Below are 26,031 nucleotides of genomic sequence, written 5' to 3'. Positions count from 1 at the left end.
ATTGATTCTATTTCTCACAATAAAAGTGAAATTTTGCCGGTGAAATTCAAGTTCTCAAAGATTTCACTATTCTTCAAGCAACAACAACTCAACATGCAAACCTATATAGTATCAAAAAAGGTTGTTGTTTCAGATTTTGAGAAGGTTGATAAGAGAAAAAACTTGTTGGTCAACATGATTCCGATTCGGATTTTGAAGATGAAATTCTCGCGCCTAAAATGAAAAAATTAAAAAACAAAATCCGTGAGAATGCTAGAGTTACAAGGTCTAAGGTCAATGTGAGTGTTGGCAAAGTGGATGATAAGAAGTCTGACAGAAAGAAATCAACAAATATGTGCAAGGTTAGTGTAATCTGATTTTTTTTTTCATATATATATTAAATTGGTTAAATTGATATTGAATTAATTTTAATTCTTTTAATGGCATGCATGTAAGCTTGCTTACCGTGGTGTGTCAGGTCCTGGGTTCGAATCAGCCCTTCAGCGAAGCTGGGGTGAGGCTGCCTAGACATCCCTTTCCCGACACCCACGGAGTGGGTATGAACCGGGCCGTCCCTCCCTTTTAATGGCATGCATGTAAATTAGCCTTTATTAATTTTTGATTTTTTGTGGTTTAAAGTTGAAATATAACTCTTGATCTTGTTACCGTTCGAATTATGCAATTCTTCAAGATTCTTACGATAGTTTACCTTTATGTTGCACCACAGATGTCAAAGACAAGCATGATGTGACAGATTAGGATATACTGTTGATGTTGTCTTCCAAATACTCTCGTTTCTATCGGACATTATACACATACCTTCCCTTTCACCAAATGCAATCTTAAATTTATCAAAAAAATCAAGTCCAAGATGCAATATTTTCTTAATCAACCACAGCATAAGCAAGGGATAGTATATGACCTACATTCTTAATATACTTCATATAATATAATATACTGGTTGATTACTATTTAGCAAAACAAAAAAAATATATACATATGACATACCAATATTATCCAACGTCTTAAGATTCTAATATGATTTCCATATCAAATTTTTTTTTTAAAATAAGCATTACCTCCTGGATCGAACGTGCTCGTAGTCAGCATAATTCCACCCTAAAGCGATTTTGGAGCTGCTCCATCGACTACAACAATTGACCTGCAATAGTCCCATCGACGAATTGAAGCATCCAATGCAACAAAAGAATACAAAAATCTATTTTCTTCGGTTTTCTCCCAGCTAACAACAGATCCAGGATAATATTTTTTCAACATATATAAATAACCTGGTATCTTTTGATATGACTCGGTAGGATCACCACGCAACATATTAGCTGCTTTGATTTTTGCACGCCATGCCTGATGATAATCTAATGAAGTCCCATGCTCCCTCATCATGTCAGAAACAATATCGTTGGGAGTGTATATTCTGTTGGTGTCCACATAATTACCTACGATCAGTCCGGCTACCACTTTTGTCATCCGTTGACGCCTTCCATAAACTTGATCCTTTATTGAGCATGTATGAATGTCACAATACTTTCTTATCTTAAAAATCTTTGATTTGTTAATTCTGAAAGAAAGGAGAAACCAAGTACTGTCCTCCACCACACAAATCAAATAGTAGCTGTTAAATTAAAAACAAAATTAATACTCAAAAAACAGATATCGGATTTACATACAACAATAGTATCCAATTTAATACACGAAAAAAAAAACGTTTTCACCTACTATTGCTTGACCTTTCAGTTCAATAAGAGAACTGTTTCATAAATGTGTGCAACTCCGTAATATTAGTCAGTGTTTATTTATCCTTGTAAGTCTGTTTTACAGCTATGTTGATATTCGTTACATCAGAAATTATATCCACACGTTCTTCTTCAAATTCTTCAAAATCTGGACTTATCCCGATCAAACGAACACGTTCTTTTGAAAATAGCTTTCTCCTTTGTTCATTTTTTTCGTTAGAACACTTTTTCCCAACACAAACAATTGCTCCTTCAATTTGGTGAATTAGACTGTCCGATTTATCCAAAATTATAACGTACAATGAATATTTTAAGAAGAAATCAACAATCGTTTTCTTCTGTTCCAGATATACCTTCACACTTGTGTCATTGAGTATGACCATAGTTGGGCATCTATCACTTATTATGTATCGTATTTCAACATTATTTGAAGATGTGTCTATCATTAGTTGTTTTGTGATTGCTTCTACTAATCCTTTGTTCTTTGTCATTGCATAATACATTATCCCATCAATTTCAAAGTCCCTCGGTATTCCTGTTTAAACAATAATTTTAGTTTTCATGCAATTGATAAACGTACAAAATTCAACAATGTAACAATAGATAATTGAAGAAACACAAAAAAATATAAATCTTTAAATTCGTTTAGAATGGAAAATATCCATTTTCATAAAAAAAAATTAACAAACCTGACGAATCCCATCTCCCTCCATGACGTATCATGATTGAATGCAAATTAACATAAGTCATATTTGTTATCTAAAGAAATACTTGTTTTTGCTTTTCTTTCAAATTATAATCAACATCACTTTGTTAGAAGGCGTTTTTTGTTTACCGGCAGAAATATATAAATCTTGTACAAAGAAGAAGGTAGTGTATAAAGATGGAAACTCTTAATGCAAGCATTAAAATAGGAGTAAAACAACGGTTAGAGGGATTTGGGGTAGATAAACATCACTAATTAAGGCTAACTATTTTTAAGGAGGGTAAATTGTATATTAATTGTATTAAATCTTAATTTTCCTTTTTCATTAATTACTTTTTTGTATTTTCAACAACAAAAAAAACTTTTTTATATATTTTTTTTAAATGAAAGTTGTTATAACTTGAAAACTTAAAATTTTTGCCATAACTTGTAATAACTAATCTAATAAGCTTATAAGTTTATTCAAATAAAGGGGTACTACAGATTCATTAATAAAATAATTATTGGTATGACAATTTTACAATGAAAACCTTATTAATTAATATTCAGAGTATTATGTCGTGAAAATGGTATAGAAAATAAGCAACTAATGCTAAGCGTAAAATATGAAAAAATCTTTTCTCTTTTCTTGATACATCAAAAGTAATAAGTAAAATAAAATGTATGTTAGAAATAAAAGATAAGTAAAGGTGAAAGGTGAAGGAAAAAAAAAGGTGAAGGGGGTATTACTTTATATCGTTATTTAATACTCTGAGTAGTATGCAAAAAAATAATAAAACTCTCTTAATTTGAGAAAATGAATAAGTAAATGAAAGCATCTATTTTAGTATATGAGTCACGTAAAGTATAAGAAAAGAATAGTTATTTAAGACAAAAGGGCAGAAAGAGAAACATATAACAAAATTCTCTTACATTTCATAAATTTGAAATTGGACAAATAAAATAAAATAGTTACTCTTATTAGGAGGATCAATTATTTAAGACAAAAGGGTCAAATTTGTCTTATTATTTTTGAGTGCAGAACCTTCTGCAAATCTCTAAAGGTTCTTTACAGAATTAGAAACAGATAAGGCTGCTTATGTTGTTGTAACTTCTCTCATCTGATTTCACAATCCAGCTTAGAACTTCAGACGTTTTGACATGAGGTCAGGGCATATATATATTGGTTGAATTTCACATATTTTGTCACGGAGTTGGTGTGAATAAACATTTTCTTAGAATTAGAAATTTAATCTTCGAATTTCAACCGTCAAACACACAATATAACGTTTAAATCGCCCGCAAAGTAAATTCAAATTTGGAACATAAGTTTCATATATCAAAAAAAAAGAAACTTCAGCCAAAAACAACACAGATCTAACAAACTCATTTTGCAGGAATGGTGGTTTTTTTTTTTTTTTTTTCTAACGAGAAGTATTCAGCTGAAAAATCCGCTAACGAATTGATTAATTAACTGGCCAATATAGAGTTAAATCCTGAACAAGTACGTATGATGTGTTTATGTGAATGCCAAACTTAATTAGCAAATGGACACTTAGCTTGCATTTGTTAGACATATTGTAGATTTCATGCAACTGAGAATCAACATTAGTGCGCCAACTTTTAGTCATGTGCTTTGAAAACAATACTACTTTGCACTTTTTCTTGATTGATTCACTGTCAATGTGATGATGAAAAAGACTTACAAAATGGCCTTTATGATATTGTTCACAAGGCTAAATCTTGTTCTTACTTTGTTTGAGATGTAGGTTGGGCAATACTCACAAATGTGGATGAGACAATCACTAGCTGATGACTGAAATCAGTAAGCGTTGGATCATACAGTACGCGCGTAATTTCAAAGATTATACATATACAAATGGAAGATTATTCAGTCATATACTTTTATCTCGCAAGGAAAGAATCAACAGAGTAATTGTTATAATTTACCAGCTTGTGTTAGACAAACGTTGTTTAACGGGAAAGAAGAGTTAGTAGTTTGTTGATCTATATAGAAGTCATCGTTCAATCCAAGCAATTTGGTTCATATTATATCTTATATAATTATATAATGCAGACAGAGCTATGGAAATTATATTGCGTAATGCAAATTAATTGGCTGAACCAATATATGATCGTACTAATAACAAAGACATTAATCTATACTTCTAGTTCTTGGATTCAGTAACAGTAGCCATTGTCAACGGGCGAAAGCCATGATCAAGACTGGCTTTCCATACTTTGTCGATATCAAACATCATATTGCCACACTCGTGCTCGTTCCAACCTTCCAAGGCGTGCAAAATCCCAGCTATTCTCCATGCACTCATCACTCTTCTTGGCAGCCAATTCTGCAATTATTGTATAATAATGTTGTTGCTATTATAAAACAATATCGAAAAAAATATTTAAGAGAAGTTAAAGACGTTAAATAGTGAGTATCATCTTCTGATTACCTCACAAGAGTCTACATTTTCAAGATGTTTTGGAGTAACCATAGCTGGTGTGGTGAAGTAGAAGCAATCCTTGCGAGCTTTCCTTGGTGGGAATTGCGAGAAAGGAATGAATAATGTTCCTTTTGGCGCTTTCAATTGTTCCTCTTCACTCAATCCATCCCCTACTAGCCATATCTGCAGTGTAATGCCTCAATCAACAACTTTTTTCGCTCGTTTGTTATGAATAATCAAGATTCAGGACAGTATATCTCGATGTAGTATGGTTTTATACGTACCTTTGAAACATGAGATTTCGATAGGACCAAGTTGGTTGCAGCCTCAGGGGTAAGCTTTGCATTAAGTCTCTTGTACTCTTCTTCGTCTAACATGACAACCTATATATATTTAAAAGAAAAATTACTGTACAATGATGAATGAGAAAAGGAAACCCAAAAAAAAAATGGAGGAGATTACTATGTAGTCAAATATACCTTAATTCCTCCTTTGCACAAGGCTAGGGCAATGGAGTAAGCAACTTTGGACAAACGACCTCGAAGGACAACTTGAGAAGTTCCTTTAGGAATGGAGTTTATGACAACAGCAACAGCTAGGCTACTTCCATCTACCACCTTCACTTTCAACTGAGGATGCCTCCTTATGTAAAGCTCACCATTATTATTCAACTTCTCATCCTATAAGGTTACATTTTTGTAAAAGTATCAATAGGGTGCAGAGGAGGATTCATTATAATTCTATTTCTCCCTAATACTCAATATTTATGATAGCTAATAGAAGTTTTGCAATTGCAAGAAATCACACATTAAGAAGAGATCATGCAATTTTCAACAATAACATACTCAGTGTAATTACGTAGAGTAGAAAAACATTTCAGAAAAGTTTGTAAAAAAAAAAAATATTGAAGTGAGATCATGCAATTTTCTCAAAGGTAAAGTAAGGACACAGCATTATTAGTTTCCTTTAGATATACTTTGGACTTACCTGATTTAAGAGTCCAAGGCTCAAAACCTTTATTCCTTTCTGATCTGCTTCCATGATGGTTTCCTCAATAAAGTTGTTAATAGTTTCTCTTTGCCATTTCATAAAGTACTGCAACAAAATCAAGAATTTCAGATAATCGCTTTAATTAACAAAGGATTAAAAATGTTAAAACAATCTTGAATAATATAGATTTACTTACTTGTACGCGATACTTTGGGATAGCCCAAGTTTGTAATTTGATATTCTTGAACATATTTCTCTCGACAACAAATGTGCGACCATAAATCCAAGTAATCACTATTGACCATAGTGTGACGGGCCACATTAACCATAAGTACCACTTAGAGGTGTGAGGGTTCGAGGCCATGGATGCAAATCCTAGTCGAAGGTGGTAAATGGATTCTGGAGTTGTTAGATGTGTTAGGTGCACCACATCAGGCACTTCAGCTTCCCTTTCAAGTGACTTCTCATACAATGTGTCTGACGACTTGTCCAATGTATCGTAGATATAGTCATACATTGGCATGAAAAGTGAATAATTTGTCCTGAATTGAGTGTGATGTAGTGAGTGGTACCTGTGCATCCAAAACGTTGATCTTAGTGACAAAAAATTAAACAAAATCTCAACAAATACACAAACGTTCAGTTACTACAATCGAAAGAGGTTCCACTATGCATGAAGAAATATTACTGTAATAATGTTTTGGAAGCAATTAAAAAGCTGATCAATGGTTAAACTCTTAGTGTAGAGTATCTTTACATTTTCTAAGATCTAAAATGCTATATGGTGAAGAGAAACCTTGGAGTAACTGTAAAATAGCCTTCATGTGAACAGGAATCCATGGGTTCAAGTCATGGAAACGCCCCTTAAGATGCGGCTGTGTATATAGATGCTTGTGGTCCGACCATTTTCCAGAACTAGTGCATAGTGAGAGTTTTGTTGCACAAAAAAGGCAGCATAGTCCCCCACCTAATATCCATTAGTTAATGAGGTAGCTAGGCTTGTAAATGTTGTGATTCAGAAGTGGGGACTCTGCATTTTGAACCTTTTGGCTTTTAACATGAACATTTATTTCGGTTCGTTACTTTTTTCACCAGATGATTTAATTGCGTAAATATTTTCGGCAAGAAGACTCACGAGGGCGTATACATAATGTACTTGAGAGGGGGAAATATAGAGAACATCCACTTAGGAATTAGCTCAAAATTGCAATGGCCCATGTTGTTCATGAAATCAATATAGGTAACATAAGCACCAAATGAAGCTATAGAGGCAGTCCCAGTGAATACTGTTGTGAATAATGGTATGGAGAAGAGTGTGAAATATGATATGTGCTCAGCAAACGGATGAATTACAGCTGCAAAAAGAAAAAGAAAAAAAAAAGAAATTGTCACGATTAGATAAGTTAATAAAAGAGTTAATAGTCAAAACACACTTGAACTAACATTACACCCCAACTACCCATCATTCCCTTTTCCTACCTAAATGGTCACTATTTATGTAAAACATACCTCAATTGTTAGTTATTTTATTTTCCTATCCGAACAATCTTTGTGCATGGTTCATGTAGAAAAAAGGAACAACGCAACCGATAGCTGATCTGAGGTGTATTTTTAATACATAGATGGCGATAATTCAATATAAAAGAAAACAACTGATAGTTAAGATGTGAAACTCATTAAAAATGATAGTTCAAATGTGTTTTTACCATTATCTCTTAATAAAATAAACAAATTTAACAAACTTACAAGTGATGGGCTCAGTAGCAATGGAGGAGTGATGATGAGAATGATAACGAGAGTAGAGAAAATGATGATGCAGAGCTCTATGAAGCCAGTAATAGAGAAACTCAACAGGACCAGCATGAAGCAAAGCAATTATAATGATACCATCAGTCCTCCACAAAGGCATATGATGAGATTGTTCAAGCAGCAGATATCCAATATAGTATAACAGTCCATTAAATATGATCTGATCATCCCTACAAAAACAATTTAACGTTTAATAGTCGATCTTTCAGCTCATTTTTAACCATAGATTTTGAAGTTGAAATTATGTTTCGACATGCATTTAACTTGGAAAAAAATTGCAATTTTGCGAATGGAAGTCTCAAAAATCTAAAAATTAGTCACAACAAGATTTTTGGAACTTAAAAATATTTACAGATAAATTTTCAAAATCTGATCCAAACTCTATGAATTAACGCTAGCTTAATACTCTAATTTGCATTTTCTTTTCCTTTTGTAGGTACAGTACAAGAACCTAATAAATACAAGGTATGGGTTTTCAGCTACTAAGTCAGAAATTCCTGATTTTTGTAGTACTAAAATTAAGGCTTTATACTAAAACTAAAACCTTTCCAAAAAAACTTTATTTTTCATGTTTGATACGATACAAGTTATTTTCCACGAATAATATTTTTTTGCTGAAAAGTATTTTTCAGATATTTGGCTGGTGAGTGAAATACATTCTGAAAAAAAAAAAAAAAAAACTATATGTTGAAGATTTAAAACAATAATATCAAAACCAATATTCAAAAAGTGTTTTAGTAAAAAAATTCAATACTGAAGATTAAAAATACAGAAATGTTTTAACTTTTAATGGAGCAAGTAAATATGAACTATGAAGTTAAGAATTAAAATATTGCAAGGAAAAAAAACTTTCGTCCACAAGTGAGAAAAGACAAAAGTCATATTTTCCGATTTCCATGAAAACTAACTTTAACTTTTCTCTTAACCAATCATTAAAAAATCTATGCAACATCGTTCTCTTCTGTACGTTCTAATTGTTATGTTCACTCATTTCCTCGTACATATTGATATGTAGTATGTACCAGTGTGTTATAGTTTTGTCGTGTGCTTTTATATTTTTTGTTTGTTATACTGTTATCTGTTATCATGAGTCGGGGGTCTATTGAAAACAGCTTCTGTACTGAGGAAGTGGTATGGACTGCGTGCATTTTACGTTCCACAGACCTCACTTTGTGGGAATATTGTTGTATACTGATACGTAGATGGAGAATGAGGCATAAAAGGTAAGAAGGACATACCAATTGCTCTCTCTATCAATTTGATCAAACTCGATGCTCTTATCAACAATTCGATTATTACCCTTTGCAGTCCTGTATCGTGATATAGATATCCATATCTGATTGTGAATCACTCTCGAGAGTAAAAGTGGGAAAATGATTGGATATACAATGTCCCTTTGTGTTTCATCTTTGCTCATCAAGTATGTGTATGTGCTATGAACCACAAATGGTGCCAATACCAAGTACTACATCATCCCAAACAAAGAGTAAGAAGAAAGAATATTATAAGCTACAACAAGCTAAGTAACAACTTCATTATGTAATTTTTAGTGCAAAAACATTTATTAATGTGAAAAAAAATAATAAAAATACCTTGAAGTTTCCAAGAAAAGTCCATGGCCATTCAGTGAGAATGCCAGGTTTAGAAGCCATGTTTTTTTGTACTTGATCCTCGCAAAGCTGGTGAACTATTTAGTAGCTAGTTAGCTTTTAGTTTTGACCAGCTTAATTTGCTTCTTCTCTACCTCTCCTTATATAGAACTCTATTATAGAGGCATGGACTCTGTTGCCTTAATTTATGTGATATTTTTTAGATTTTGAGAGTCGGATAAATATCCTTTTATTAATTTTTCTCGTATGTCTTACAATTTTTTTGAATTGTCAATTCTTGGAACTTACTCCTTCCGTCTCAAATTATGAGGCCCAAATTTTTTAATTTGATTTCTCATTTTACTTGTCTTTTTTCATTAATCAAGAAGAGACACAAATTTTTTTTTCCATGTTTTACGTTTTGCATTAATTACTTTTTCTTTAAATTAAAATGTAAACATCATTTAATACGGATACTATGGTAAACTAGTCATGTTATTAATTATTTTTCTTAATCAATGTGTCATCTCAATTTGAGACGGATAATTTGAGACGAAGAAAGTATATCACTTACGTCTATTTTTACTTGTTCAATATTAACTTGGTACACTTTTAAGAAAAGAAAAAATATATATAATTTTACAGTATTACTCATTGAATATAATAAATTTAACATTTTAAGAAATGTCTATTGTCCTTGTATTTCCAAAGCGAACAAATGAAGTACTTTTTTACATAAATTTCAAAATATATAGATTTTACTTTTAAATTTCAAAAATTTTATGTCAATTTATAATTAAAATTTAAAATTTTTATCCTTAAAATCTGAACAATATCAGATAAATTAAGACCCAAAAAGTATTTACTATCCGTCCAATTAATGCCCATTTACCCCTAGCGTCCATAGGGATCGATAAGCACATGTAGGCAGCAAGCCAATGTCCAAAGGAGGGGTTCATCATTAAGCTCTAGGCACTGTAAATATATAAAATATTTTATATTATTAGATAAATTTACTTTGTAATTGTAAGTTATTTAATTTTTATATATATAAATTAAACAATTTATAATATCAGATCAAATTTATCTTAAAATATTTAGTACACAAAATTTAAATTCCTTAAATTTTTAATCACTACTTCCATAGACACTGGCACGTGTACACAAACGATTTTGTACGATACTTAGGCCAAAATAATTACTCACATGCACTTTTGCATGTAGTAATAATATATTAATCTTGAGCATTCTAATTTATATGACATATCTTAAATTTGTATAGAGTTTTTCCTTTAAAAAGAATTGAAATTTTGAAACTTAAACATGATTATTAAACTTTTAAAATATGCTAATATTTGTATAGTGATTAAAATTTATGATTTTAAACATGTCAAAATATTTTATGTGTGATTATAAAAATCATACATGGAATGTTTAATTGTCTCTAAATTTTAAAGTTTGTCATTTCTTTTAACAAATTAAAAGTAAAAATATGTCACATAAATTAGATGCCATACAAAGTATATTTTTATGTCTTATGAATTAGTTGTGTAAAAAGTATTTATACAATTAGATCATTTAAAAGATTTTTACTATTTTTTAATTTAATTATAAATTAATAAGCATTGATTAATAAAATATTGTAGCTTTAATTGTAAGGAAATTATTTTAATGTTGATAGCGCAAATTAAACTGTCATTACATTATCACACTTTATAACTTAAAATCCATATCAAAATCGACGCGATGCTCACTTTTCTCCTCGAACTTCCAAAGAAATTTCCTTAATTAAACTTAAGGTTTTGAAAAACATATCAGAAATTAACTATAGTCAATTATTAAAAAAATAAAAATTAATAACCAATATCTTAATTTTTAAAATTGAACGAGTAAAATTAAATATTTAATTTTTAATATATCGAACAAATTAGAGTGAACAAAAATAATCACATGCATTTAAGAATTACTTTTTCAGGCATACACATAGAGGTCCTTCACTAAACACCTGTTTAGGAAAGTTTTGGTTAAAAAAAGAAACGTTTATACTCCCTCCCTCCCATTTTATCAATCTCAAATTTCTTAATTTGATGTTCCATTTTACTTGTCCTTTTTTACTTATCAAGACAAGATAATTTTTTTTCCATATTTTATCTTTTACATTAATTACTTTTTCTTTAAATTAAAATATAAATATCATGTAATAGGAATACTATGGTAAACTAATCATGTTATTTATTATTTTTTTTAATAATTATGTCATCTTAATTTGAGATAAGTAAAATGGGATGGAGGGAGTAATTCTCCACTACCAAAGGGAAAAGGGTTGATTGCGGCTTCTGAATTGTTGCAGAGAGCAGTAATGGAAGAATGCAGATCATAACATATCTCTAAAAAAAAACAATATAAAACATAATTTTACTAAATCGCTTTTATTAATTTCTAGCCATTTGAACGTTGAGAAATGAATATAATATTAAATAAAAAAATAAAATAGATATAAAATAATAAATTATTTCTTAATTTTATAAACTGAACAAGTAAAAATTAAATACCTATTTTTAACATAATAAACAAAAAAAAATGAACAAAAAGTATTACTATATTACATAGTCCGCACCATATATTTTTACTACTCCCTCCATTTCTAAATAAGTAATATTTCACCTATTTCATTTTGTTTCCAAATAAAAAATGTTTTAAATAATAAAAAATATTAATAATGTTCTTTTAATTTTATGTCTTTAAATAAAAAAAAACTTTACAAGACCAAGCATTATTAAAGACGCTCTTTATTTTTTGAGAATAAATAATTTCTTAAATGGCCCAAGCTAAATATAATATTACTAATATTTATTTAGAAGCGTAGGGAGTAGTAGTACAAGAGTGTTTAATTCTGGTAATAAAAGTATACTCGATCGCAGCCAAATAGTGACATTGAAATCCCAATAGTATGTTATTTTATGATGTTTTCGGGTACAAGAATCTGTATTTAGGCACAACAACTTCAACACTAGTTCAAGCTTAAAACAAGAACACTATGAAATACAAAAACACCCTCAACACAAGATCAAAGTGATCTTTCTAAGAAGTGTGTTTTATGTTTTCATAAATTAAGATGAAATAGAAATATAAAGCCAAGTCCCCCGACTTCACGGAGTGTCTTTAAGGAATAATTTCCCTCACTGTACCCGATGTTTTGGAATCTTCCTCCCAGGATAAAATGGTTTTCAATCCAACTATAGTGGTACCTCAAATAATTGGATTCGTCGAACTTACTCAACGATTCGATTGATCACAAAGAATGTTTTGAAGACAAGAAGAGTTTTTATTTCAGAAATTTTTTTTCATTCATAAACCTGTGGATAAATGCTGGTTTATATAACCATCAAGTGCCTCTTCCCAAAGGTGGTAATGGTTCATCTGAAAAGGTGTATCCTTTGGAAAAGTCATGTTTGTTCATTCGAAACATTGTGTTTTTTCTTAACAGACACAACTATCTGAATAGTCACTCCTTTTCCAAAAAAATATGTCTTTTCCACAAAGGTTGTGTCCATCCATTTTCCATTCACACCTTTTTCATACATATTGAACCCAACAATCCCCCACATGAATGGGGAATGACTATTTTTTCGTAAGATTTTATGGACAAGTATTGATCATCAAGCAAAGACTGATTGGATCCGGATAAGTGAATTTTCCTTTGAACTTTTCGTAGTGAACATGCATCGGATGCACTCAGTCAATCGGTAGATTTGATATCTTTGAACCGTCGAGCTTTAATGTACACCTAGACAACACATGTTACACAACCAGCCTTTTACCGTTTATGGTTCTCACGATTTTATTCTTTTCAGCTATGAACACGTCCCGGATTCATAAGAGCTTAGAGAATAGGTCTTTACTAACATTCTCCGTGAAGCAGCTTCCATTTCGCCCTCACATAGGTGATTTCTAAACTTTCAATCCCATAGATTAAACTATTTGGTCAAATCTGCTAAATTTAGATAATCATGAAAAGATTTCTCACCTTAAGTCTTATCCTTGTTCACTAACCATTGTCTACATCATGAAAATGGGTTGGTATTTTGAAAATGTTGAACCTGTCAGACACAACTTTGTTTGATCTCCTTGAACCTAGCTCTTGGGATCTCCAGTCTGCTAGGTAAAGTTACCGCCATGCTGACTTGTCCTAGGCCTTAAACCCATTCCCTTGGATATCCTTTCCACTCCTTCTCTAGATAGGCCTTTTATAAGTGGATCCAACACATTATCCTTTGATTTTACACAGTCAACAGTGATAATTCCACTAAAGAGAAGTTCCCTAACAGTATTATGTCTCCGTCGTATGTGACGAGATTTACTATTGTACATTATGCTCCCTGCCCTACCTATTGCCGTTTGGCTATCACAGTGTATACATACTGGTGCCACTGGTTTGAGCCAATAAAGAATATCTTCCAAGAAAATTCGGAGTCATTCTGCTTCTTCATCGACTTTATCAAATGCGATAAATTCAGATTCCATTGTAGAGCGAGCAATACAAGTCTATTTGAATGATTTTTAAGAGACTGCTCCTCCATTGATAATAAATACATATTCACTTGTGAATTTTACGTCGTTCGATTCGGTGATCCAATTTGCATCACTATATCCTTCAAGTACAACGGGATATTTATTATAATGCAAGGCATAGTTTTGTTGCATCACTATATCTCACTATTGACTGCCTCTTTCCAAAAGGATGAGTCTGACGACGACTCGCTTCTTTAAATGTTTGAGGCTCATTTTCTAAGAGAAATGTTACTAAATCTGGTCCAAATATAGTAGAAGTTCTTTGATGTGTACTACGTCTTGGATTCTCTTTATTATGTACATTCTCACTTGGTTCATCTCGATCTCGTTTAGATCCTCCACTAGACTGTTCATGTTTAGTTTTATACGGGTAAATGTTTTCAAAGAATTTAACATTATCTGATTCAATCACCATATTGTCATTTATATCCGGATGTTCGAATTTATGAACCAAAAATCGACATGCTTTACTACTTTTAGCATATCCTATGAACATACAATCCACCGTCTTAGGTCCTATCTTAACCCTTTTAGGCATAGGAACTTAAACCTTTGCAAGACACTCCCACACTTTGAAATATTTCAAGTTGGGTTTTCTTTCTTTCTATTTTTCATAAGGAATTGATTGTATCTTACTATGGAAAACTCTATTGAGTATACGATTGGCTGTAAGGATAGCCACCCCCTACAAATTTTGCGGTAAACCGCAACTTATAAGAAAGACATTCATCATTTTCTTCAAAGTTTGATTTTTCCTTTCCGCAATTTTGTTAGATTGAGGTGAATACGGGCTCGTAGTTTGATGGACAATTCCATTCTCTATATTATTTCGGCGAAGGAAGATTCATATTTTCTGCCCCTATCACTTCTTATCATTTTTATCTTTTTCTCTAACTGATTTTCTACTTCAGTTTTGTATTGCCTAAACGCATCTATTGCTTCATCCTTACTATTTATCAAGTAGATGTAACAGTATCTAGTGCAATCGTCAATAAAAGTTATAAAATACTTTTTCCCAACACGAGATGGTGTTGACTTCATATCACAAATATCAGTGTGTATTAAGTCTAAAGGATTGGAATTCCTTTCAACAGACTTATAAGGATGCTTTGCATACTTTGATTCCACACACGTTTGACACTTTGATTTATTGCACTCAAAGTTTAGTAAAACTTCTAAGTTAATCAGTTTTCATAACGTTTTGTAATTAAAATGGCCTAAACGTTTATGCCACAAATTATAAGACTCAAGCAAGTAAGAAGAATTTGAATTTTAATTGATTTCAACATTCATTACATTCATCTTATAAAGGCCCTCGGTGAGATAGCCTTTTCCTACATACATTTCTCCTTTGTTAATTATAATTTTTCCAGAAACGGTTACACATTTGAATCCATTCTTGTCTAGAAGTGAAACATAAATCAAGTTCCTACGTAATTTCAGAATGTACAAGACATTGTTAAGTGTCAAGACCTTTCCTGAAGTCATTTTCAAGCCCACTTTTTCTGTTCCTTCTACCTTAGCCGTAGCAGAGTTAGCCATGTAGATCATTTTTTCTACTTAAGCCGGAACAAATGATGGAAACAACTCTTTGTTGGCACAAACATGGCGGGTGGCACCAGAAGCCATCCACCACTCGCGAAGATTCCCCACCAAGTTGCATTCTGAAAACATTGCACACAAATCATCACATTTTTTGTTGGACTCAATCATATTTGCTTGATCCTTTTTCTTGCCTTTCTTAGAGGCACGACAATCCGTGGACTCATGGCTAATCTTGCCACAGTTGAAGCACTTTCCCTTGAAATTCTTCTTGGGTTGAATGCTTCCTTGTTCAACTTTCTTCCTTTTCTTAGAATTGTTTTGGACATCTTCTACAATATGTGCTCCATTAATTGTAGAATTCCCTTTTGAACTTCTCTCGGCAGCCTTATTATCCTCTTCAATACGCAGTCGGACAATAAAATCTTCGACACTCATCTTTTTGCGTTTGTGCTTTAAGTAGTTTTTGAAGTCTTTCCACATAGGTGGTAGCTTCTTAATAATCGCTGCTACTTGAAATTTATCATTCACAATCAAACCTATAAACCAGTTTATGTGAGTACTAAGAATATTTTCAATTCGTTCAACTAAGATATTTTTCAAAGATATACCTTCCGCTAGGAGATCGTGAATGATTACTTGCAATTCCTACACTTGAGAGATAACCGATTTGCTATCTATCATTTTAAAGTCCAGGAACCTTGCAACAAAGAATTTCTTAATTCCCGTATCCTCTGTCTTGTATTTTCGTTCTAGTGCCCCCACAATTCTTTCGATGTTTTAGTTCCACTGTAAACATTATATAGGTAGTCTTGGAGGTCACTCAAGATATAATTCGTGCAAAGGAAGTCTGAGTGCTTCCAAGCCTCTACAATCATGAAATGCTCTTTGTCTGAGGTTCCCTCGGGCACCTCTGGAGCATCCTCACTAGTGAGCCTTTGAAGGCATAGAGTGGTGAGGTAAAAGAATATCTTTTGCTGCCATCACTTAAAGTCGATGCCCGTAAAATTTTCGGGCTTCTCTGCAGGTGTCATTGGTTGCGGAGCATTTGCTCGACTTGTTGAGGCAATACTAGTTGCCCCCACAGTCGTAGTCGCATCTTGTATTTGACTTTCGTTAGTCAATTTTTCTGTCACCACAAGACAATAAAATTTAGTAGTTTTAGAATACTATTTATAAAGTTAAGCAACTTTAAACTCTTCTTCTTGTTTCTAGTTAACGATGAAGTTTTTATGACTTCCAATCGTCAACCGAATGATCTTTAACTTGTGATGAAGATTTTATATCTTCGAATCACTAGTTAAGTTTAAACGGAGTAGAAAGCTTAAAACTTTAATCTCTAAAAATAAACAATACAGATTCTGCAAGAATTATTCCTTAAGATTGTTATTTTATAATGCTTTCGGGTACAAAAATCTGTATTTAGGCACAACAAATTCAACACTAGTTCAAGTTTAAAACAAGAAAACTATGAAGTACAAAAACACCCTCAACACAAGATCAAAGTGATCTTTCTAAGAAGTGTGTTTTATTTTTTCAGAAATTAAGATGAAATAGAAATATAAAGTCAAGTCCCCCGACTTCACGGAGTGTCCTTAAGAAATAATTCCTCTCACTGTACCCGAGGTTTTGAAATCTTCCTCTCAGGATAAAATGACTTTCAATCTAATTATAGTGGTGCCTCAAATAATTGGATTCGTCGAACTCATTCAACGATTCGATTGACCACAAAGAATGTTTTGAAGACAAGAAGAGTTTTTATTTCAGAAATTTTTTTTATTCATAAACCTGTGGATAAATGCAGGTTTATATAGCCATCAAGTGCCCCTTTCCAAAGGTGGCAATGGTTCATCTGAAAAGGTGTATCCTTTGAAAGAATCATGTCTGTTCATTCGAAACATTGTGTCTTTTTCTGAACAGACACAACTATCTGAATAGTCACACCTTTTCCAAAACAATATATTTTTTCCTCAAAGGTTGTGTCCCTCCATTTTTCTCTCACACTTTTTTCATGCATATTGAATCCAACATAGTAAACTGCTAACCCTCATTAGTAGATAATGACAGTATCATTAGTAGTACGTATCCAATACGTTGTTTTCCTGATATTTCATCCAAAAAGAAAAAAAAAACATTGAAAAATAGAAATTTGAAGAATAGAGTGCCTGAAAATTAAATATTGTAACAAAACTGTACAAGATTGCAATTCAATTTTGTGGACAATTTATGTCCAAATTAAAACCCCAATTGCAGATTTTGTACCTTCAAACAAAATTTCACTGTTCCATAAAATTGAGGCTCCAGCAACACGGAAAAAATTACGAACTCCAGCAGATATTCTTAGCGTTCCATTTCTCAAAAAAAGTAAAAATTACTTTTATATCACTTCTTGTGTGGAGCTAAAGGAGGGGCGGGCAGTTTTTGATTTAACATTATATTTACTGTTCAAATACTATAATTTTTCGTCAAAGGGGTTGGATCATAAGGTGGTTCCGCATCTGTTTGGTAGTGTGTATTAAAAAAAATAAAAAAATAATGCTTGCATTAGTATTATGTACTACTAGTATCTTGTTTGATACATTTTTTTTAGCCTGCATATAACTACTGCTTGCATTCATTAGTTATATATTTTATTGTATATTGAAGTGTGTATTATTAATAACTCAAATTTATGGTATTAGTAATGAATTTCCACTTCTGAAATTTGTCTTTTTCAATTTCTCTTTGATTGATGAATTAATGGTCCCATGCAATATATGTCATTCGTTTAGTCTTCACTGAGATACTTTAGGTAACAAAAACAAATATTCACCACGTATGGAGATTCTTATCAATTTTTTGGAAGTTTATTACTTCCAAATCAATGGATTACATGCCCATGAATTTTTGATGAGTTGTGTAAATTGGAGACCGTGAATTTGAAAAATATTAAATTGCCCATGAATTTTTGATGAGTTGCGTCTTGCCAAACCATAGAAAAGTGAGGTGAAGATTAGAATAACTATCTTTAGAAAACAACCTCGGGTGAATCTTTATAATATAGAATACACAACATAAATGAAGCAACGTGCATAACGAGGATTCGTATAGCTATAGCCAATTTCAACTTACTTGGATTATTCTAGCAAAATCATATCCATCATCTACTTGAATTATGATAGTACTAAACAAAACTTCCGCTCAATAAATATAGTGGCCTAAAACAAGACCTGACATTTTATTATAAAATAATAATAATATGTTATATATAATATCACTTGAAGTCTATTTTTCTTATTTTTCCCTCTATTTTAATTTATATGATATTTTTCTATTTTCAAGATTCAAACTTTTTGAATTTAACAATGTGCTTAAACATAATTTTTTTAGCTTTTTAAAAATTCAAAATGACACAAATTGAGATAAATACCGTTTTAGCCTCTTCATTTTATTCCAAAATAGGTGTATTTTGGAGATTAAGGAAAGAATTTGTGTAGTCTTTCAAAAAAATTTAAGTTTTGTGCACCGTCAATGCACAAAATATTCTACACTATCAGGTAAACTTGACTTGCTATTGCAGGTTACTTAATTTTTTCTTTTTAAATTTTTGTGTAAATAATTGGGTAACCTGCAATAGCAGGTTAATTTAATTGATAGTGTAGAATATTTTGTGCACGGACGGTGCACAAAACTTAAACTCAAAAAAATATTAATCTAAAGTTTATTTTACAAAATTAACCTATTAATGATGTCTTGAAATTTGAAATCTAACAATTGGTACTTCCTTTAGTTATTTAATATTGAAGATAATATGGAAAAAAAAGTAATAAAACACTCTTGAATTGTGAAATAAACAACTAATGTGAAACAAACAACTAATGTGAAACAAACATATTTAAAAAGACATCAAATAAAAAGATACGAAGAGTACATGAAATTCTATACCATTAAAGAATTACTTTTTTCTTCAAGACATATAATTAATTGAAAGTAAATTAGTAAAAATATTATTTATTTTCAAGAATAATTTTTTTAAAGGATTTTCTCAAATTAAAAGCATCATTTATTTATAAATGATGCTAGATACACATATTAGAAAATTTAGTTTTAGTTGCTTTAGGCTAAAGGCAAAACTTGAAACAAAATCAGAATGCTTTGAATCAGTATATAGATAGCACGAGCTCATCTATTTATATGCTTAGATCTCTTCGTCCTAAAATATCAAATGGTGTTACAACCAAAGAAGTCCAGCTAATTGTCACTGTGGACACATTGGCTTTATCATGACCTGCATCGTCAATTGCCTGCAAATCCAACAACGAACATATAACAATCAACCTCACAAGAGGAAAAAAGAAAAAGAAAGAAAGAACAACGGCCAAAAAGACAAATGCTCCTTTGCACAAGTTAATGTAAAACAACATAAGAAAATTACAACAAACTTGCTAAAACATAATATGTGATTCTTCTATATATTTTTGTTACTCCTAAGAAGACCATCATCTAAACAGAAAGTCTAAAAAAAAAGGTGACCAATGGCATAGAGGCTACATTCAGAAGTTTCCTCCGGACTGGAGGAGCAGACCTCTCAAAGAAGGCTTTATTAGCACAGGAAAGAATTTGCTAACCTATAACAGTTGGGAACTTAAATATCCTGGCCGATATCACAGCGTAAGATAAAATTTTCATCAGCTAACTTCTCTGGAGCCTACGCCAGAAGAAGGGCAAGCTTTGGGGTGAAATAGATACATTGCGGCTATGGATCAAGGTTGAACCACATTGAGAGCATCCCTAAACAGACATTAATGGCCTACCTAAGTGGATATTTGTCCTTGTGAATGTAGCACATGGCCAACTATATACAAGGGACAGACTGAGTACTTGGGGAGCGACCAGTAACACTGTACGTACGCCCTTTGTGTGCACAAGAATTAGAGCAATTCTCACTTGTTTTTTGCATGTACAACATCAACTCAGGTCTCAGGTGTAGCTTAAATTGCTTCAATGCCAGAGCGTCTCTAGAAGTCTAGGTACTTGGGATGCTGAACTAACTAGGTCCATCGAGTATGCCCAAGAGAGGAGTGCAAGATCTGAGGTTTGCAGGATGCCTATTGTTGTTGCAGTATATATACCCTTTGTGATGAAGAGAAAGAAATATGAGAGCACTCTAAGTTTAATATATCTAAATTCTTTTGCACTGACCTCTATCAAATGTTTAGCTTTGTCTTTTCGATTTAATAGCTAAATTCTAAAAATTATCTCACCTCTTTTTCTAACTAGAATCACTCAACATCACTTCTTTCCTAAAGTAAGATAACCAACGCTAACAACACTTGTTGATATCTGATATCCAATCTGTACTAAACAAATTAGTACAGAAATTGCCTGAAAATGCTACCAATAATAAGGGCAATCAGCAAGTTGAGAAAGAAAAAGGCAGGGCCTAACAAAGTTGTAACGCCCCGAAAACGGGTTCCGAGACGTCACACGGTGCTCAAGACTACAAGTAGCCTTAAGCTAACCTTGTAAACCTTCTACTAAATCTGAAACTCATAATAAAGGAATATAGATATATAATCAAAGCTAAAATGCGAAACACTGTCTAAGCTAAGCTGAAATTATCTGAACATGATATCTGAAAATATTAAACTTAAAATTCTGGACATTCAACACTCGAAATATGAATCATAACTAACAATCTGACAAGCCTCTACTACTAATAACTAGAGAGTCACTGGGACAAACCCCCATCTGACTCGAACTGATTGAAAATACTGAATCAGTTACGATAATAAGCTAGAGGAAAACTACATAATTAGGTCCCCGAACTATGAGGACTCACCAACTATTGGGATGTAGATGGAGATGCTTGAAATCACTCACGCTGCTGAAACAGAGCACCTGAACCTACATTATGAGACAATGTAGCACATAGACGTATATGTGGATCAGTACTTCTGGAATGTACTGAGTATATGGGGCGAATGCATAGGTAAAATAATATCTCAACATTGGTGTAGATTTGCAAAAGAATGCACTCTAAGTGTAGATGACTTTCACAATAGTTTGAATAACTGAAAACTGAGAATCATGATCATGAATAATAAAGCATGTTGTATAAATCTAGTGAGTCACAACACTTAGTTCTAAAAGTGTACTTGTATTCTATCTTGAAATCATACTGTCTAAGTGTAGAAAGGACTCACTTTTATATCTGTCAACTGAAAGCTGAAATCTTATAGCCAATGTCTTATATAAAGCAATATCTGGAAAAAAAACTGTGAGCCTTTACACTTAGTTTCTAAAAGCATATCTGTTATTCTTTTCTGTAGTCTTTTCTATTAGGGAGGTTCTTTTAATCGACATACACTATGTGAGATATCATAGTGTCCAACGTCTAGTTCTCTTATGGGAAAACCTCACTTTGGGGAGGGCGAGGTGTCATACTCTTGTCAAGGAGTATAACCTAATCTAAGTAATTATATCTATAACTGTCATCCACCTAAAAATAGGAATAATCTGATAATCTATAACTATATTGGCTCGTAGTTCTGGGGCATGTGAACATACCCAACTTGGCGCTAAATAGTACTAGTACCCTTAACCTGTATGCTCATTCTGTAGAAAATCCACTTTTAAAACTAGTATAAGGGTTTACAATAAAAACTTCTTATGAATCTGTTTACTGTAAACTGTAGTTAAATTTGTAAAGTGGATTCTATATCTAAGTTAAGATCAAAAAATCAAATCTTTGTTCAAAATCTGAATATAAAAATCATGGGATGCTTAAAAGCATAATCTTCTTGAAATAACAAAATTCAAACTAGGGCTAATAACCCATGCATCTATTTCATGTCAAATCATCATAAAGTTCATGCTTGATAATGAAAATATGGATAATCCAATTCTAAATCTGAAAATTACTGCAATATGCATAAAAATACGAAAGTAGACATGTAATTCAACATCTAAAGCTCTCAATATCTCATAATTCTTCAAATAATAATAAGTGGGTATAAACCCTAAACTGAAATTCATATAATTTCAGATAAAATTTAACTTTAAAACTAATTTTGGGAACAAGGATGAAAGACTTATCCTTGTTGAAAACCCCATATACCTTGATGGAATAATTAAATATCAAAGTTTGAACTTTTGAATCTCTAATGGTGTCCTCGAAGCTTCTTCTAAAAGTTCTTGAACCCGGAAGCTTGGATTATTGACTATCTTGAAGAAGGAGTAATGGGTTGTTCTTGATTTCTTAGAGCTAGGATTTTTCTTAGAGAGAAAGAAGATGGATAATGATGTATCTAGACTATTTGGGGCTGAAATTATGTGCTTAGGACAGTTTTAATGTGGGACAAAAGACTTTATTGTCCTCCAACATGTGGAGTCAAAAGCGAAAATATTCAGGAGCATGCATCGCATGCTCTGGAGCTACGGGATGGAGCGTACGCTGCATGCTCTCTAGGGGTGGACTGGAGCATGTGTCGCACGCTATTCACACACAGTTATTGTTTTGGACTTCCAAACATGGCCTTACGCGTGTCCAAAAGCTCCAAAACTCACCTGAGATATACTACTTACTACCCTGATCAAGAATCATCTTTAAAATAAACCATATGATCTCAGAAAGGTCAGAAATAAATCATTGAGGTTAAAAGGGTCAAAATGAGACTAAGTCCCCAACACTTAGTTTTATTTCAAGTTCTAAGTTTCTTAAGCATGCACTATAGGCAGAGTTGAGTTACGAAAGTATGGGGTATTACAAAATTCCAACAGGCTCGGTAAAGAAATCAAAACAGTGAGTATCTATCTAGTAGAAGTCACAAGGGCAAAGCTCCAAAAAGGCATTTTTCAAAACTATTTTGTAATTTAGACAAAAGTCTTGAAAAATTTGTCATATGCTCACTTTAATCCACCTCATCATCCAATCTTTTCAACTTAACAAGTCCACCCATAAGTTTCTAATAATACACTTTAACCCACCCTCCATCATCCACAATTGTATATAAAATATATTGGGTTTCCAAAAATAATTTAAAAAAATCAGAAAGCATAAAATAGAAGCTTTCATTTCTGTAACACCTCGAGTCTGTACCCCGGATGCTACACGGTGCTCATAATTCTGAAGGAACACAAGCTAACCCATGACTGGTACCTGCTGCAATAACTGAATAACAATACTGTAATTATGCAGAAATTAGGCGGAAATCTTCCATAAGGTTCAAAACTGACAGTAAAAACTGAATATTAAGAACTAAATACTGATACATCTGTCTGAAATACTCTAGTATGAAAAGCCTCTACTGTCTGAACAAGGAGTTGATGGGACAAGTCCCCAATTAACTCTAACTACTAAAATAAGCTGAGTATTGAAATACTAAAAAATTAAGTTTGTCCTCGAACTCACTACTAAGTCTGTTGCAGATAGATCGGGCTGCTAAGTATGATTGGGAGCCCGTGCGTCTGAACCTATGATATAAGACATCATAGCACAAAATAAAAGTATGCGTCAGTACTTTGAATGTACTGGTATGCTAAGTGAGGTAGGGTGAGATGCATGGGTTCATATGCATGAACAATACTGACCGAATGACATGAGTATAACTGAATGAGAGTACATGCATGAATACGTATACTGCAACTGAAATCATAATAACACTGGATAATGAGTTCTGATTACTAATTAAATAATATCTGAGTTTACTGATATTGTGTATTTGCTAACTGATTGACTGTATCTGACAGTCCAGATTTTGAAGAACTGGTCCGAGTTTTATACTTAGCTGAGTGACTATATCTGACACTCTTGAATCTGTAGAACTGAATTGAGTTTTATACTGAGACTGAATTTGAAATTGAGACTGCGAAAGGTAATCATCTAATCGACATGGCCCTTCCTTAATAGATTGGGGTCCAACCTGTAACTCCAGATGGAAGGGTGTCAGTACCGTGCCAAAGGTAAAGACAAGATGAGTCACCCTCATCTGGCAGGTACTCTAAATGAGAACGGTGGTACCCTCAACTGACAGGTAGTGCAACTCATCAACCCTCAACTGGCAGATTGATGTCTTCACCTACGCTGGCTACGTAGTTGTGGAATTCAAGCACTTCTTCTAAGGATCATACCCTCTACTAGCAGGTGAGTCCCCATCTTTGGGTTAGCTCAGTGCTGAATCCTACGCCCAACTGATTAGACACTAAATTGATTCCCAAACTGTTCTAGGCCAGACTGAACTGTAACTGATCGTGTTGTCTGACAGAACTGGACTGAGTTCACTGAGTACTGAACTGATTACTGACTAAATTCTGTGAACTGACTGAGTTTACTAAGTTCTGAACTAAATACTACTGAGTTCTGTACTAAAGGATGAACTGCGACTGATTACTAAGTACTACTGAAACTATTCTGTAACTACTATAGCTCTAGTAAACAACTACGTTTTTCGAGTATTAAATCCCCCCAGGACTCGATAGCATGAAAAGTAAAACACTTCGTAAATTTAGTAGCATACAATACTTGCTTACTAACAATGCAATCATCTAGACATTTTATCAAACACTTGATATACATGAGTCTGTGCATGAGTGAGATCACACAATAGCATGATATGCTTACACTAGTCAAGTCATATTAGCATTTTTACAAACACTTGGGGAGCATGAATATTTAACATATCAATAAACATGTAATTTAGTCATGGATACTACATTCAACTTGTAATTCAAGAGCTCAACATGAAGTCCACACAATTAATCCACAATTGACTAGTTTTCAAGAGACTTGTGATAAATCATGGGATTTAAAACACCATTAACACCATAATCATGAATACATTCAAGTTCAACATGGGATTTCTTGAAATCAATCAACTTGAAATTATAAAAGAGTTTCTTAAACTCCAAGGGTGGAAGGAAACCCTTGGATGAACACTTAACAAACCTTGGAAATCAAATCCTTGAAACTTGATGGAGTGTTCTTAGAGATTGGATCTTGAAATTGAGTATCCTAGGGTTTGCTCTTGAGTAATGTTGAGAGAATGAGTAAATTTTTCCTTGTGGACGGATTAATTACATGTTTTGGGGTTGATATAAGGTGGGAAAAAGATCCATTTACCCCTCTGGATACGGTTTTAAAAGACTAAAAATGTATCTAGTGACGCACAGACAGACGCATCACGTCGATGGGGTTGACGCTATGGCCGACATACCACATCGATTCTGCATTGGCTCACTAAAAATTGACACTGGGAGTTGGGAAAAATATTTATCAACACGATAGGCGATGCGGCAGGTCGAGATCCCGTTGATTCACTGGTTTGGGCTTCCAAAGGCGCTTCAAATGAATTTTGAAATATCCAAGACTTATCCAAGAACACCTACTGACATTCCTGATCATGAATCAACCTAAATATCGATACTTTAAGGTCATAAGGGTCATGAAATAGAGTCGCCAACTTACGAAGGCTAAAATAACACTAAGTATGAATACTTAGCTAGAATTTTCTACGCCTGAGACCCCTTATTAAGCTTTAAAAGACTGAGTTAAGCTTAAAATTTTATGGGGTCTTACAATATCTCCCCCTTCGGAACATTCATCCTCGAATGAGACTGACTAAGATGAGAGAACCAACAGACTGAGCTTGCTTACTGGACATGCATAATATGATTTCATGACTGTCACT

General features: G+C 32.8%; 1 protein-coding gene across 1 annotated transcript; it reads right to left on the bottom strand.

The window, feature by feature from the left end:
* Positions 1-4,439: 4,439 nt before the first annotated feature.
* Positions 4,440-9,414, bottom strand: LOC107844046 (very-long-chain aldehyde decarbonylase CER1). Its single transcript, XM_016688536.2, has 10 exons — positions 9,254-9,414; positions 8,900-9,126; positions 7,599-7,831; positions 6,988-7,207; positions 6,049-6,424; positions 5,850-5,957; positions 5,342-5,542; positions 5,147-5,245; positions 4,872-5,045; positions 4,440-4,766 (listed from the first exon to the last, which is right to left on the bottom strand). Exons 1-10 carry the CDS (start codon positions 9,311-9,313, stop codon positions 4,584-4,586), a joined length of 1,881 nt encoding a protein of 626 aa, XP_016544022.2. The 5' UTR covers positions 9,314-9,414; the 3' UTR covers positions 4,440-4,583.
* Between the last annotated feature and the right edge of the window lie 16,617 nt (positions 9,415-26,031).

This window comes from Capsicum annuum, chromosome 1, assembly GCF_002878395.1.
Source record: "Capsicum annuum cultivar UCD-10X-F1 chromosome 1, UCD10Xv1.1, whole genome shotgun sequence".
Taxonomy (NCBI): Eukaryota; Viridiplantae; Streptophyta; class Magnoliopsida; order Solanales; family Solanaceae; genus Capsicum; species Capsicum annuum.
This window is presented reverse-complemented; position numbering and strand designations above follow the sequence as displayed.

What these genes read in the sequence shown, in the direction of transcription:
- LOC107844046 (XM_016688536.2), bottom strand. Translation starts at nt 9,313, where the DNA reads ATGGCTTCTAAACCTGGCATTCTCACTGAATGGCCATGGACTTTTCTT. An exon ending in CTTTTCTTGGAAACTTCAAG is followed by an intron (nt 9,127 to 9,253) that starts GTATTTTTATTA and finishes GGGATGATGTAG; the next exon opens with TACTTGGTATTGGCACCATT. An exon ending in TGTGCAAAGGAGGAATTAAG is followed by an intron (nt 5,246 to 5,341) that starts GTATATTTGACT and finishes AAATATATATAG; the next exon opens with GTTGTCATGTTAGACGAAGA.